Source organism: Eucalyptus grandis, chromosome 10 (assembly GCF_016545825.1).
Source record: "Eucalyptus grandis isolate ANBG69807.140 chromosome 10, ASM1654582v1, whole genome shotgun sequence".
In the NCBI taxonomy this organism is placed as follows: domain Eukaryota; kingdom Viridiplantae; phylum Streptophyta; class Magnoliopsida; order Myrtales; family Myrtaceae; genus Eucalyptus; species Eucalyptus grandis.
Window position 1 is genome coordinate 8,448,376 of NC_052621.1, and position 14,140 is coordinate 8,462,515.

General features: G+C 46.0%; 2 protein-coding genes across 2 annotated transcripts; one reads left to right on the top strand and one right to left on the bottom strand.

Moving 5' to 3' along the window:
• Positions 1–390: 390 nt before the first annotated feature.
• LOC104421553 (UDP-glycosyltransferase 92A1) lies at positions 391–2,496 on the top strand. Its single transcript, XM_010033543.3, is given in 2 exon segments — positions 391–755; positions 757–2,496. Coding segments are annotated over 2 exon segments (1,551 nt in total). The 5' UTR covers positions 391–495; the 3' UTR covers positions 2,048–2,496.
• Positions 2,497–4,168: 1,672 nt separating this feature from the next.
• LOC104421554 lies at positions 4,169–13,814 on the bottom strand. The gene is made up of 8 exons (XM_039303863.1): positions 13,349–13,814; positions 12,494–12,726; positions 12,220–12,422; positions 11,679–12,123; positions 11,245–11,604; positions 10,980–11,158; positions 7,901–10,879; positions 4,169–6,802 (listed from the first exon to the last, which is right to left on the bottom strand). Exons 2-8 carry the CDS (start codon positions 12,693–12,695, stop codon positions 4,277–4,279), a joined length of 6,894 nt encoding a protein of 2,297 aa, XP_039159797.1. The 5' UTR covers positions 12,696–12,726; positions 13,349–13,814; the 3' UTR covers positions 4,169–4,276.
• Positions 13,815–14,140: the final 326 nt, after the last annotated feature.

The window sequence follows — 14,140 nt, forward strand, 5'->3', positions numbered from 1 at the left end:
TCACTGTCGTCTTTTATGCAGATTTAAAGAGCAATAACATTATTGAGGAAAATTACCATGTATTAGCGACTCTGTGATATTATTTAGATATTTTACGATTAATTAATTATTGAATCGGATTAAGATTATAGATAGGTTATCGTTCATAAAGGTAAATTATCCGTAAAATGAAAATGGGTTATGACCACCACAATTAAATTACCACGGCATAGTTAAATTACTATAGATTTTTCTGACCCACCTTAAGATAATTTAAAAAAATTAGGACAAATTTTAGGGAAATCACCGCCCGTTAGAAGCACCCCAATTTTTATTTTTTATTTTTTATTTTTTTAAAATATGTGGCCGGCCCGTTATGGATTCATAATTTATACAATTCCTGCCAAAAGGAACAGGAAAGAAGCATCTTCTTCTTTTTCTCCTTCTTCCTCCTTGCCACCATTGATCATCGCCATCTCCGTTCCGCCGCCGCCGCCGCCGCCGCCGCCGCCGCCGATGATGGAGGAGGACCAAACCAACATCGTCGTCTTCCCCTTCATGGCTCAAGGCCACATCATCCCCTTCCTCGCCCTCGCCCTTCACCTCGAGAGCAAGCTCAGGCGCCTTCCCAACCTCACCATCACCTTCCTCAACACCCCTCTCAACATCGCCAAGCTCCGCTCCTCCCTCCCTCCCTCCACCGCCCTCCGCCTCGTCGAGCTCCCCTTCCGCCCCTCCGACCACGGCCTTCCCCGGACGCCGACAACACCAACGCCCTCCCTACCCCCTCGTCGCCCGCCTCCTCCACGCCTCCACCTCCCTCCGAGGGCCCTTCCGCGACCTCCTCCTCGGCCTCGTCGCCGGCGGCCGGAAGCCCCTCTGCGTCATCGCGGACATCTTCTTCGGCTGGACCGCCACCGTGTGCCGCGAGCTCGGCATCTTCCACGCCGTCTTCAGCGGCGCCAGCGGGTTCGGCCTCGCCTGCTACTACTCCCTTTGGGTCAACCTGCCTCACCGGAAGAAGCCAGATGCCGTCGAGTTCTCGTTGCCGGACTTTCAGGAAGGGTCGCCGGTGCACGTCTCGCAGCTGCCGCTGACCATCCTCGAGGCCGACGGGACCGACGAGTGGTCGGTGTTCCAGGCTTCGAACCTCTCAGCCTGGGCGGATTCGAACGGGATCCTGTTCAACACGGTGGCCGAGTTCGACGGCGTCGGGCTGTCCTACTTCCGGCGGAAGCTCGGCGTGGAGGTCTGGCCGGTGGGGCCCGTCCTCTTGTCCGAGAAAAACCGCCGCTCCACGACGCCTTCGAGGCCGGATGGCGCGAGCCCGGAGCAGTGCACAGCTTGGCTGGACACGAAGCCTCCAAAGTCAGTGCTCTACGTGTCGTTCGGCTCCATGAACACCCTCACCGCCCCGCACATGATGGAGCTGGCGACCGCGCTGGAGTCCAGCGGCCGCGACTTCCTATGGGTGGTGAGGCCGCCGGTCGGGCACGACATAAACGCCGAGTTCGACGCGGGGGCGTGGCTGCCGGAGGGGTTCGAGCGGAGGACCGCAGGGAGGGGGCTGCTGGTGGAGAGGTGGGCGCCGCAGGCGGAGATACTGGCGCACGGGGCGGTGGCGGCGTTCCTGACGCACTGCGGCTGGAACTCGGTCCTGGAGGCGCTGAGCAACGGGGTACCGCTGCTGGGGTGGCCGATGGCGGCGGAGCAGTTCTTCAACGCGAGCCTGCTGGAGGGAGGCGGGGTCGGGGCCTGCCTGGAGGTGGCGCGGGGGAGGAGCGGCGAGGTGAGGGCCGAGGCGCTGAGGGAGAAGATCGAGACGGCGATGGGGGAGACGGAGAGTGGGAGGGAGATGAGGAGGCGGGCGAGGGAAGCGAGGGACATGATCCAGAGCGCCCTGAGAGACGACGCCGGCGCCGGCGCCGCAGCCAGGGGGTCGTCCGTGCGGGCGCTGGACGAGTTCATCGACGCCGCGATGTCGGCGATGGCGGAGAGCCGAAACGGACCGAAGATCAGCAACGGGGACGCGTCCATTCCCAGGGAGCAGATCTCCACGAGCGTGTAAGGGGACGTGGCGGTTCCAGATTCACGAGCCAGCAGCGAGGCTCAAATCATTTATATATACTCAATGTAATCAACTAATCATCAATGAGCGCCAGCTTTCTAGTTAGCTCTCAGTCACATCGGGCATGGAAATCTCTCTCTCCTCCTCCAGGAATTCTCAATCCCCTCCTCCTCCTCCAGAGTCTCTTCCGGCATCATCGTCTGAAGTCGCTTCTATGGTCAAAGTCAATCTTCACTGCTAAAGATGGGCATCAGTGATTGATCGATGGGTATCCAATATTTTCCACCGCGAACGCCGGTCCTTTCTTCCTCTCTTCTCTTCTGGATCTTTGTCGGATCGTGTTGCCATCGTTTTCGAGGCTCTAAAAAATCTCCCTCCTTTTCGACCGCGAAAGCACGTCCATTTCTGTGTGAAAACAAGAAGGTATTTTACTTGATTTTCTTTTTCAAGTCTTCCCGCTCTCTAACGTAATGTATTTATGTGTCCTGACTAAATTTTAGGAAAGGAGAATAAAGAAAGAGGGGACACAAAAAGACTTTGACCAATCTTTTCTATTCCTCCAAGATTATTATTTATCATCACCTCTTTCTTTTCTTTTGGGGCGCAAGGGTGACCGAGTCCGACAGCTTGAGGTGGAATTAGGCAGAGCCCATTTAAAGAAATCTTACAACTTGAGAAAAAGAAGTTTTTTATAATCTTTACCGACTCGTTTAAAGAATGACAATAGGACCCCACGATCGAAGAATCGAAAATCAAATCCACATCTGACTCACGACAGTCTTGTGATCATCCCTGCCCCATGTTCTGCCATCCCGAGCCATCCCTGGACTTCGATCTCGGGAGGCCGGTGTCAGGGCGACGCGTATCAATTTCCCTCTTGAGGTCTTGAAGCATCGTCGCTAATTAGGTGTAACGCTCAGGCCCACTCGCAATGGTGTTGTCTGCTTTGTGCCGCAGCCGCATTGCCATTGTTCTCACGGTTTTGTTCTTCTAGGCTTTGCCCATAAAAGATCTCATTGTGAGTTAGCACAAATACTATTCCTTATAAGACACCTTATTACTATCTCCAAGTAATATGAGATTTGGTTCATTTCTGTCCCATCTAAATAAAGCACCGACGTAACACCAATTATGCACATGTACGTTTTCTCATAAAACGCCGACACGTCGTTTAAAAAAAATAGAAAATTTCGACACGTTGTATATTAATATATATATTTATATATACATAATAAATTATCATTTTTATGATTATTTCCATCAAATTAATTTTATTCAAATAAATAAATAATAAAAAAAGCCTAAAATGAATTTACACTAAAAATATTAATTCACTATTTATTATATCATTCATTGTTTCAATTTGACAAATTCAAGTCTATTACAATAATTCATAAAACTTGGAGAAAAACAAGTAATCGACGTTTTGGACTCACATGTTGGATATGTCGAAAGAGGGAAAAAAAAAAAACTTAAGGGGTGAATTGTGTATCACGGAAAGTGAGAGTTAGAAGAGAAGAGAAAACTACATTTTTCTTCTTTCTTAATTTATTATTTTTATTATTATGTTTTATTTTTTCATATATATACATTTTGACATCTCATTTATTGATTAAAATTGATCTCGATATTGAAATCACGTATAAAAACTCGTATGTTAGAATTTCGACTCGAGTATTGGAGAGTGTCGAAAAAGTTGACCATGTATCATATTTTCCGACACGCGTTGACCGAGTGTTCGAGAGTGTCAGACACGTGTCGAACTGTCTGACACGACACGAAGATTTTTGGAGAGTATCGGTGCTTCATAGGTCCCCATCGCCATCCTCACAAATTATGCTCTTGGCCCATCCCTCGCAGGACTAGGTCGTTACATTAGGATTTTAGTGCATAATGGCATAAGCTAGTTCTATACATATGATGTCAATATATATATTATATGGTTGCATTTAGTAACTCGACAGCGTATAGATGCACTCCTGTCTTGCTGCGAAAACTTTTATCGTAGACACTACCTCCCGTGCTACATTTTTCACGGGGAGAGAGCTAATAAACTTTATTATATGTTCTCGTGCTTATTCGGCGAAATTCACTAGAGATGATTGCACGGTACTAATGAACTATAACCAATATGATATGGTCCCATGTTTTTCCGGCTAAGTAACATGCGCAATCCTCTTGATCATCTTGACCTAATGACCTCTCCCTTCATGGCGAGTGAGAGAGCGCTCAAGCTCCCTTCGCTTTCCACGACCACTCCGGGCATGGCCACTGCCCTGCTCCCGACGAACCCCTCTCTCCCACCACGATCTTCCCGAACTTCACCACCCCGCCTTCGCCGTCGTACACGTGCCCGAACAGCAGGGCCTCCCTCTCCACGCTCCCGCCTCCCTCGACCTCCACCATCTCGGGGTTCAACGCCGCTCCCATGGAGTCCACGTAGGTCCCCTTGTCCAGCTCGATGTACGACCCCATCAGCTTCATCCACATCAGGAACAATGCCGAGCCGCTCGTCATCTCCACGAAGTAGTCCCCGAACACTGTCCTGATGGCTTGCCACACCGTATCCATGAACACCCCTCTGCTCCATATATGCACGGTTTCTTCCTCTCTCTTCTTTCCCACGAGGATGTACTTTGCTGCCACGCAGGCCAATGCAGCTAAAACCCCGGTCGACACCCAGAAGAAGGGGAATGTCCAGTGGACCGGCATGTTCCTGGTGTTCTTGCAGTGGAGGAGCAAGTTCAGGGGGAAGTAGATGATTAGTCCGAGGAGAAAGTAGGGCAGTATTGTTTGTAGCAGCGGCTGAGCGAAAACAGCCCATGTGGTTAAGTACCAGGGCCTTGATAGGGTCACTTTCTCGGTGTCTTTTCTCTGGAGTGCAGCGGCCATTGGACAACCCGAGAGGTCGACCTTCACGTCCGACTGCTCCAGGAAGACCCTCCATGCCTCAGGAAGAGGATCTCCATTTCTCAGGTGCTGGCAGATCTCATAGACTAGCGAACGGCCGTGATCGATAGATGCGCTCTGACTACTTGATGTGGCCCGGATTACATCCACCTCATGGCATCGGAGGAAAGGATTAAATTCTAGCCTTTCCGAGCCTTCTTTAGTCAGATTTTCATTGATAATCACCTCCCCAACATCTATGTAGGGAAACTGCGATTCGTCCCAAGGTTTCGTGCAATCGAGAGCAATGTCGCGTGCAGCTTCGTCCTGTGGAACTGGCATGACTTGAAGCTGGAATATGTAACGGACTCCGTTTGGAGACTTCACACGGTTCTGGAAATCTTCAGCTAGGAAAAGTAACGGGCGGGTGTCATTAGCATCCCTTGGTATCGCACCAGTTTCAGGCGGAAGGATCCCTGAGGGTTCCACTTTGCCAGTATCTTCTCCGATATTTTTGTCGGATGGCCTCAACTTGAACTTCACATACATTTCCTGTCCATCCTTAAAGCGGAAGAGCCTACAGATATTTGAGTAGTAATGCATTTCCGCATAGGAGTCAGCTTGACGGAGGGAGGTCCACACTGCATCTCGCACGTGCGGCACCCGCTTGACGTGTTCCTCCCTCGCAGCAAGCCCACACACCAGCCAAGTTGCAAAATCAGAGATCGTGCGGGCATAGAATGCCTTCCCTGTCTTCAAAGTCAAGTCGAGAAGTGGAGAATCGTCCCCCTTTTCATCCGAGAGTATCCTTAGTGCTGCTCCTCGTGCATCTAACCTTGCGTCATCATCAGCACTCAAGCTATTGCTGTGACGGACAATGACTGTGTACTTCTTTCCGGGGCCGAAGATGTTGTGCTCTGGCAATCCTTGAATGTCGTCGTAGAGTTTCAAATATCCCTTCCCGCTGACACCGATACGATGGAAGTATCTCGATTTCACCTTCAAAGTCGTAGCTGCCAAGTTAGCGGCCAAATTGCCAACTATCCTTTTATATCTTGAATCCATCTCCTCTATCCTGTCATCCATAGCGTGTGTAGTGTTTTTTACCATAACTGGACTTTGAGACCCCATGTAAACACCACCACTTTGGAGAACTGAATTCACTGGAGCAACTGAAATTGCCCCGAGAATAACATCCTTCTCAACTACTGAACCGGGGAGAATAAGGCTTTGGCTCCCAATAACTGAATTATCCTTCACATGAACATTACTCTGGATGTATCCACTCTGGGAATAGAAACCCGTCATGATCCTGCTAAAATCACCTAAATGGACACCAGCACCTATCGAAACCATCCTTGGATCTGCAACCGGGTTGATGGATCTGATGGAACAATACTTGCCTACTTTTGCACCTAACAAGTGCAAGTACATGCAGAAGGCTTCTGTTCCAGAAAGAAGCTTGGCAAATCGGAGGTGGCAAGCAACAGCAAGTCGGTGGCCAAGCCAGGTTTTGATGTGAGTCTGTGTTTTCTTTTCTTTACTGGCAAGCAGATTGGTAAAGATGGATGTCAATAAACTAAGGACCAGGCCATGAGCAAAGTAGGCGGTTGCCAAAGAAATGGCAAACTCGAATGGATTAGGCAAGGTGTTTGTAAACATGGTGGCGTATGCCACGATGGTGAACGGAACCCAGTGTAAAGCTCCCGAAATGCAAAGAAAAGCCAACTGTTCAAGGGAAGGAACTTTCTGAGACAGCCTCATGTAGAGCAAGAAAACAGCAGTGGCCGACAAAGAGCTGACAAGACCAACCATGTAGATGCCCATGAACTGTTGTATGGTCTCTTTCAGACTTCCCGGGGAAACCTGAAATGTCGAAACAGTAGATGCCGGATTATTGATTTGTACAGCAAAAAACAGGAAAATATTCATGTATGATGCTTCCATCATCTTATGAATGTTAAGATGCAACTCTGAGCATCAGAGACCCCATTAGTGACTGTGAAAACCAAAGACAAGGTTGACCATGATGAAGGAGACTGAAAAAAAGAAGAAAAATTACAGAGTTCCAGTGACTAATTTCTACTGCAATTTCTTATATTTAAACTACTCATTTACTATCAGAACTATCACACAAAAAACTATCAGCATCCTGCAAATTAAGTCAATCAATAGTGCACTTGCTTTGGAACTTCAAAAAATAGCTTCAAGAGTAATATGACCACGAAATTCCACCCACTCCCTTTTTAAACAATGTTAGGAACAAAATGACAGCCTAACTGGATGCTTCCATCAAGGGTTTGGAAATGTTTTTTTCATATCAGTACACATCAACTGAATAATCTATTATTCACTATTTGTAGGAGAATATTGCTTGAAACAAGTATAAGCCCTTTATAACCCGCACTACAAAAGTAGACGTTCTTTTGCCTTCAGACTAGCACCAGTGAGGTAGAGCACCATTACAAATACTAACCACAATATAAGTTTTGCTACCACGAAAAGGTAATTAGATGAGTATTCTTGCTAAGCAAGTACGTAAGGTAGAGCACTATTAGATTCACCAACTAGAGACTATATTTAGATTTTGCTAACTGGAAAGACCAAAAACTGATACATAACTACATGGAGTAAAATGCAGATTTTGGTTGATTTGGAGCATAAAATTTTACAATGAATAGATTTCGGTACACACAATTTGCATGAGAGTGCAACTCTACGTGCTCAAACTAAATAATTGTCATAGTTACATATAATCTAATCTATCATCAGGATGTTTCAATTGTTGAAAAAAGATATGAAACTCTCAGAGCTGACTTTTGGACCAATTAATAAGTATACCTCTAAAAATGGGTAGAGCACAAACAAAGAGTTCATATGAACAAAACAAGTACCTAAGTGGTTAAAGGCTTTACAAAGAAAGCTGCGCATCTTATCAGAAAGAAAAAGGAAAACAGCACTTACCTTCAGTATGTTTTCTGCCTTGGTCATCTTAAGGACAGACTTCCCACCTTCACTTTTTTGCAAGGCCAGCACTTCAGCTCCTTCTCCTAAAACACTTCCTTTCTGGATAACAGCATAAGGGCCAACTGAGCAATTCCTGCCAATCCTTATTGGCTGGAATCTCAAGACGCTGTTCCGCACTTCGTGACTTTGAAGCAGAGCACCTTCTGCAATCACTGCTCCATCTCCGATTGAAACCAGAGAAGGGTCTGTTATGTCAACTGTGTCTAGTAAAACTGATGATCCAATCCTTGCTCCAAGCATCTCAAACCAGTGTTTAAGGAACACTGTTCCTCTGAGATGCACTGCAAGGACTTTGGAGGATACCTCCTGAGCCTTGTAAAGTGCCCACCACTTGACAAAATCCACAGACCAGACAGATACTTCAGGAGTCAGGGCGTAATTTATGCGCAGGAAAGAATTACCGAAAAAGGCAATGGATATGCTGGTCAAGGCAATACAGAGGATCCAGAAAAGAGGTGCAAGAAGCACGACACTTGTATGATGCAACCAGGGAAGTCCATCAATCAGTTTTTGGCTGGCCACAACCAAAATTTGAAAAGCGGAAACTGATAAATAAGCAGGGAAAACCAGAATGAAAGAAACATAGAGAAGAGCAAGAAGTTGGAAGGACCAGATAAGCCAGGGGTGAAGTCTGGAAATTTCCATGGAGAAGTCAGCAGTGAGGATTTCTGGCTCTGAATGGTTGGATTGGGTGGTGACCAGATGGGGTTGAGACTTCATTAAAAGATTCTCGGCGAAGTTTGCCAAGTCTGCTATGCAGGTTGCAGTGAATATATCTACAGCTCCAACAGGCACTCCAAGAAAATCCGAAAGCTTTTGAGCAGCTCTGACCACGCCTATTGAATCAATGCCATAGGACACAAGGCTTTCAGTGGCTGAAATGTTCTGGATTGAAATACCCGTCTGTTCACTGACTAGCTGCTTCAGAAACTCCACAATATTTCTATTGCTTAATTTTGGGCTTGGTGGTAGAGAACTTTTAGCGAGGTGGGATCGAGGAGTGTTTCCCTCCCTACACGTCCCAGTGGTGAAAGATCTGGTCAGCAATCTCTTTGTCACAATTGGATCTGGAACTGTGTTGAGAGTTCCATCAACAAACTGCTTGAGGCATTCGAACCTCTTGATCTTCCCTGAGGTTGTCTTACTTATGGTTCTAGGCCTGATCAACTTGACAGAGGCGACAGTTACCCCATGTTCTTCCGCCACACGGGATTCAATTTGCTTTATGATGTCCTTGTCCACGGGTTTACCATCTTTTAACTCTGCAATTACAACCAAGCCAACCTCATCAGAGGCATCCGGAAGTGAAATGCCTTTCGCTGATAGGACATCTTCTGGAACACTGATGACGGCACAGCAACCAGGGCGTAGAAGCTCAGATGAGCTCTCAACCGTCTTCTCAACATCTGCTGAGTAAATGTTTCTTCCAGCTACAATTATGAGATCCTTGATCCTTCCTGTGATGAACAAGTTACCCTGGATTACTCGTCCCAAGTCTCCCGTTCTTGTGTACTTTCTTCCAGGGAATTTCTGAAGCTTGTTTCTGAAAGTTTTCTGGCTAAGTTCTTCCTTGCCCCAGTACCCAATTCCAGCGCTCGGACTACTAATCCATATCTCGCCTTCCTTCCCATCTTCGTCAACCTCTAAACCTGTGTCTGCATCAACAATTCTTATGTCAACATCCGCATCATTGGGATCCACGTATCCACAGCAAATTCTTCCCTGCCAATCTACCAATATAGGCTTCTTTTTGCCATAGGCACAGCCAACAAAGACACAATTTTCTGCCAAGCCATAGCCTGGAGCCATCACCTCCTGAGAAAGGCCATAGGGACGAGTGAGCTCAACGAATCTTTTGAGCGTTTTCTGCCTTACTGGTTCCGCAGCGATCATGAAAAAAATCATGGAAGAGAGATCATAATCGTGCGCCTTAGCCTTGTCTGCTTCTAGCCTTCGAATCACTAGCTCGAAGGCGAAATTGGGGCCCGCACTGTGTGTGGCCTTGTAATCGCTGATTGTTTGAAGCCACAGGAGCGGATTCCTGATGAATGTCAATGGAGAAAAAAGGATTGCTGTCCCACCACAAACCATTGCCGTAAAAAGTCCTCCAATCAAACCCATGTCATGGTACTGAGGAAGCCAACTTACTAGCACAGTATTAGAAGTGCTTCGGTATCTCCTCCGCATCAATTTGACATTATGAATGAGTCCGCCATGTGTTATCATGACACCCTTAGCATCACCGGTTGAACCAGATGTAAATTGCAAAAAGCACAGATCATCTGGCTGAGATTCTGATTGAGAGCCAATGTTTGAAGCAGGCAAAACCTTGGAGCTTTTGATCCAAGAATCTGTGTGCAGCCATGGAAGATTAGGCCACTGTGCTGTGCTTTCTGCACTTTTTCTGGTGAAAGAGATCAAATTCTTTACTGACCCTGCCCTAACTGCAGAATGATAGCCAACAGTTGACAGGATGGCCACTGCATTGCACAATTTGGCAATGTTCTCAATTTTCGTAAGTGCCTGCCCACCTCTTTGCAATGGATCGGGTGGAAGTACTGGAACAGGTACGACTTTGGCTCTTAAACAACCAAAAAAGGAATCAACGAAGTCCAAACCCGGAACGTGGACAAGTAAAACCCTGTCACCTGGCTTGATAGTAGGTTTCCGGCTTGTCAAGAGCTTATGAGCAATGCAAGAAGCATTGGAGTCAAGCTCTGCATATGTTCTCTGGCACACCACTGCCCCTTCTTCATTGATCCATGTATAAAGAGTCTTGTTTTGAGTGATTTCTTTGGCAGCCCAATGCTTCAAATAGCTATCAAGGTTGGGGAGGTCAGGGAAAACAATGCCATGTGTTTCACTCAAAGTTTTAAGGCCGGTCTCCTCTTGGTCTAGTTGCAAGGTGAACAGACTCTGCAAGAGAAATATATATCTCAGTATATCATAGCTGCATTAATGCTCTTTCCATTATCAGTAACCCATGTAAGTTTATAGATCAAGAGAGCTGACTCACCTTCACATAAGGTAATGCTGGGAGGGAATTTGCACTGGCAAAGTGCTTGCAGATTAAAGCCATTGCATAAGATGAATTTCTTTCTGTGAGCTCGAAAGCAAAAAGCCCTCCTACATAATATGTGTTTCGATGACCCTGAAGTTCGGATTCTATTCTCTCATAGAATCCTTCCTTCATATCTGCGTCAAATCACAGAAAAAGTTATAAAAAAAAGTTTGTATGTAGCTTATGGCTCCCATGAATCACCATGCGTTATTTAACATACCTTTGCTGCTTACGTGAGGAAAGTACTTGAAACGCCTCTGAAGAACGACCTTCTCAACTTGTCCACCCATTCTTCTAACTACTTCAATCGCCAGATCGATAATGTTAGATCCTCTGATATTCACAGAGTCACCATAGGACCAGAACAAGAAGATATTGGAGTCAGCATAAAATCTTTGTATTGCAACCGGATGTCCAATTGTTGAAGGGTCTTCCATATATTCACCCAAATAATAAAAGCCAACAGGAATGCGTTCAAGCCCCTTTATCTTCAAGACGGTGGTGTAATAATCTATTGTTTGCACTTTGCTGAATAGCTCCCTTTCAAGGTCGCTCACATCCAACAATCCAGTGTCAGCTTCTGCAGTGACAGCATTTTTATGAAAATCCAAACAAAACACAACTAAGAGAGTGGGAGTAAAATACTCAACGAACCTGTAGAAGACGAAGTTGATCTGTATGTTCTCGAATTCTTGAAGGGGAATGCACCTGAGATGATTATCTTGTCAAACTCCTTATGCTCAGTCTCTCCGCTAGAATTGGTGATATCAACATTAACACCTGAACCGTTCCTTCTGACTGCTTGTACTTCAGTATTGCAGCACACTTTTATCAGAAGTGACTCACTGATTTTTTTCCAGAGGTTCATATATCCACCTTTCATACGTCGAATTTTTCCAGCCATGCTGGTGCGAGTGAACTCATGAATGTAAGCATAAGGCATGTCTTGGACAAATCCATACCCAGATGCCGTGTATCCATATTGGACAGACTTGGGAACGCTTTTGATTCCATGAGCCTCCAGATATGCTGGGGTTAAGTCTGATGCAATTTCACTCACTGCATGGATGCCTATACGATTCGTATCCTTTGCCTTATCCTGCACATGACATGAAAAGCTGACTCCAGCTAAAAAGAAAGCAACAGCCATAACCAACAGAATGGGCATTTCGCTGTGTTACCAAAAGAAGGGTACCTGGATATCTAAGGTGAGCGAGACTAGAGACATATAATCTTCTGCAACATTTATGTCATGATACTCTCCGGTAAGACTGTCAATGAGAGCTAGTTTGTGGAGGTCCATTTCTTCTAATTGAGTCCCAGATTCTTTTGCCAAGTGAAAAATGACAGGTGCACTGTTAGCAGCAAGAACTTGACCACCCAAATCATAAACCTTTCCTGTACGAATGATCAAAAGATGTTAGTGAACTTGGACAGTGGAATAGCGAAGGCACCCTTCTTTTATTTACCTTCAATTTCTACCGATTCGCACATGCCTCCCACAGTATTGTGCTTCTCTATTACTGTGATGTCTCTATAACCGAGCTTTGCTAGTGCATAGGCAGCTGATAATCCACTCGGACCACCTCCGACTATCCCGATTCTGGTATCCAGTGGCAAGCATGGATGCAACTTGGAGAACTGATCTTCCACAGATTTTCGGGAGTCCATCTTTGATGTAGTTGCACAGTATCAATAACACCTTTTGGGACCAACAACGCCAGACTTAGTCTATTTATATTTTTCACATTGACACTTCCCCAAAGTGCCACACCAATAAGGGGGTTTATATTACCACACAACCAAAGGACAAATTGAAAAAGAAGCTGAACAAAGAATAATTAAACTTTTCCTTCTTGTCTGTTCTGCTAAAAAGCAAGGACATAATGCAGCCGGGAACTTCTTTTGAGACAAAAGGAAGAAGTGAACAGAAAGTGTTGACAAAAATCAACAGCGTTGACAAAAATCAACAGCGTTTAAAACAAAGTTCCTAATCATTAAATAGAGGCAGACATGGGAGACAAGCGCATAGAACATTTTTAATGCCTAAGAAGATCTGGATATGCATAACCACCACTTACACTCATTTTTGCCGAACTAAAATCTAACGTAGTCAACTTCAAAAGATAAGAAATGTGCAATAGATCGACAAAATGGATCTCAGCCAAAACCAAAAGATAACATCTGATAGCCCCACTGTGTTATAGAAAAGTGCTTAGGAAGGATGCTTCAAGGATATGCTTTGTTCCTAGATTTAACAGCTAGACTTGCGACAGAAACGAGATTGCAAAGCGGAAGGATCCAGATAATGCCTTCGGGAACACCTTTGAGTTCAGAAAGTGACAATCTTTGGTCGAAAAGGAAAATAGCCCGAGAATGCCTGTAGCACACCCTGAGAATCACATCACCGACACTTTTTCCCGCAACCACGAAAAAAGAAGCTCGGCCATATCGAACCTTAAGATGACAATAGATCAGAACTCGCACCCCAGTTTCCTGCTGAGACCGCTCGGCACGCTTTCCGTGCCTCACCCTGTAATGCCACTGTTAGTGGAAGCGAGGAGACTGAACACTCAAGAGACCTATCGAATCATAACACATTCTTTTTCACCCGGCAAAGTACAACGCATTCCTTCTCGGCCATCTCTACACAGCTCATTACACAGATATTGCGGCGGCCACACAGAACTCTAACTGTGGAAATATATCATATACTTTCATGGTATACGAGCATATATTTTTTTCAACCCACGTCAAGAAAGAGAATAAGCGAAAAATCCTCTCCTTCTCTGTCTCTCTCAGCGCGCCGAAGTTCGTAGCGGGGACACGATTTTTCAAACGCCAAGAAATAAGAACGTAGAAAGGCTCAACATTAGTTGGTGACTAACCCCCGAGAGCACGGAATATGTTGCCAAATGGCGTGAGGAGATAGTTCCACAGCGTCGATGACAGCAGCGGCCGTTCTTCCGCATTCCAGAAACGCTGAGCTCATGCTCAAATTTAACCAGTCGAGATGCCCCATCAGTCCAACGAGAAAACGACAAAGAACCCACGAACAGAGACTTAGTATTCAACTACCGTCTTCGGTAACTCCGACGGATCCCCATCCGGGGCAC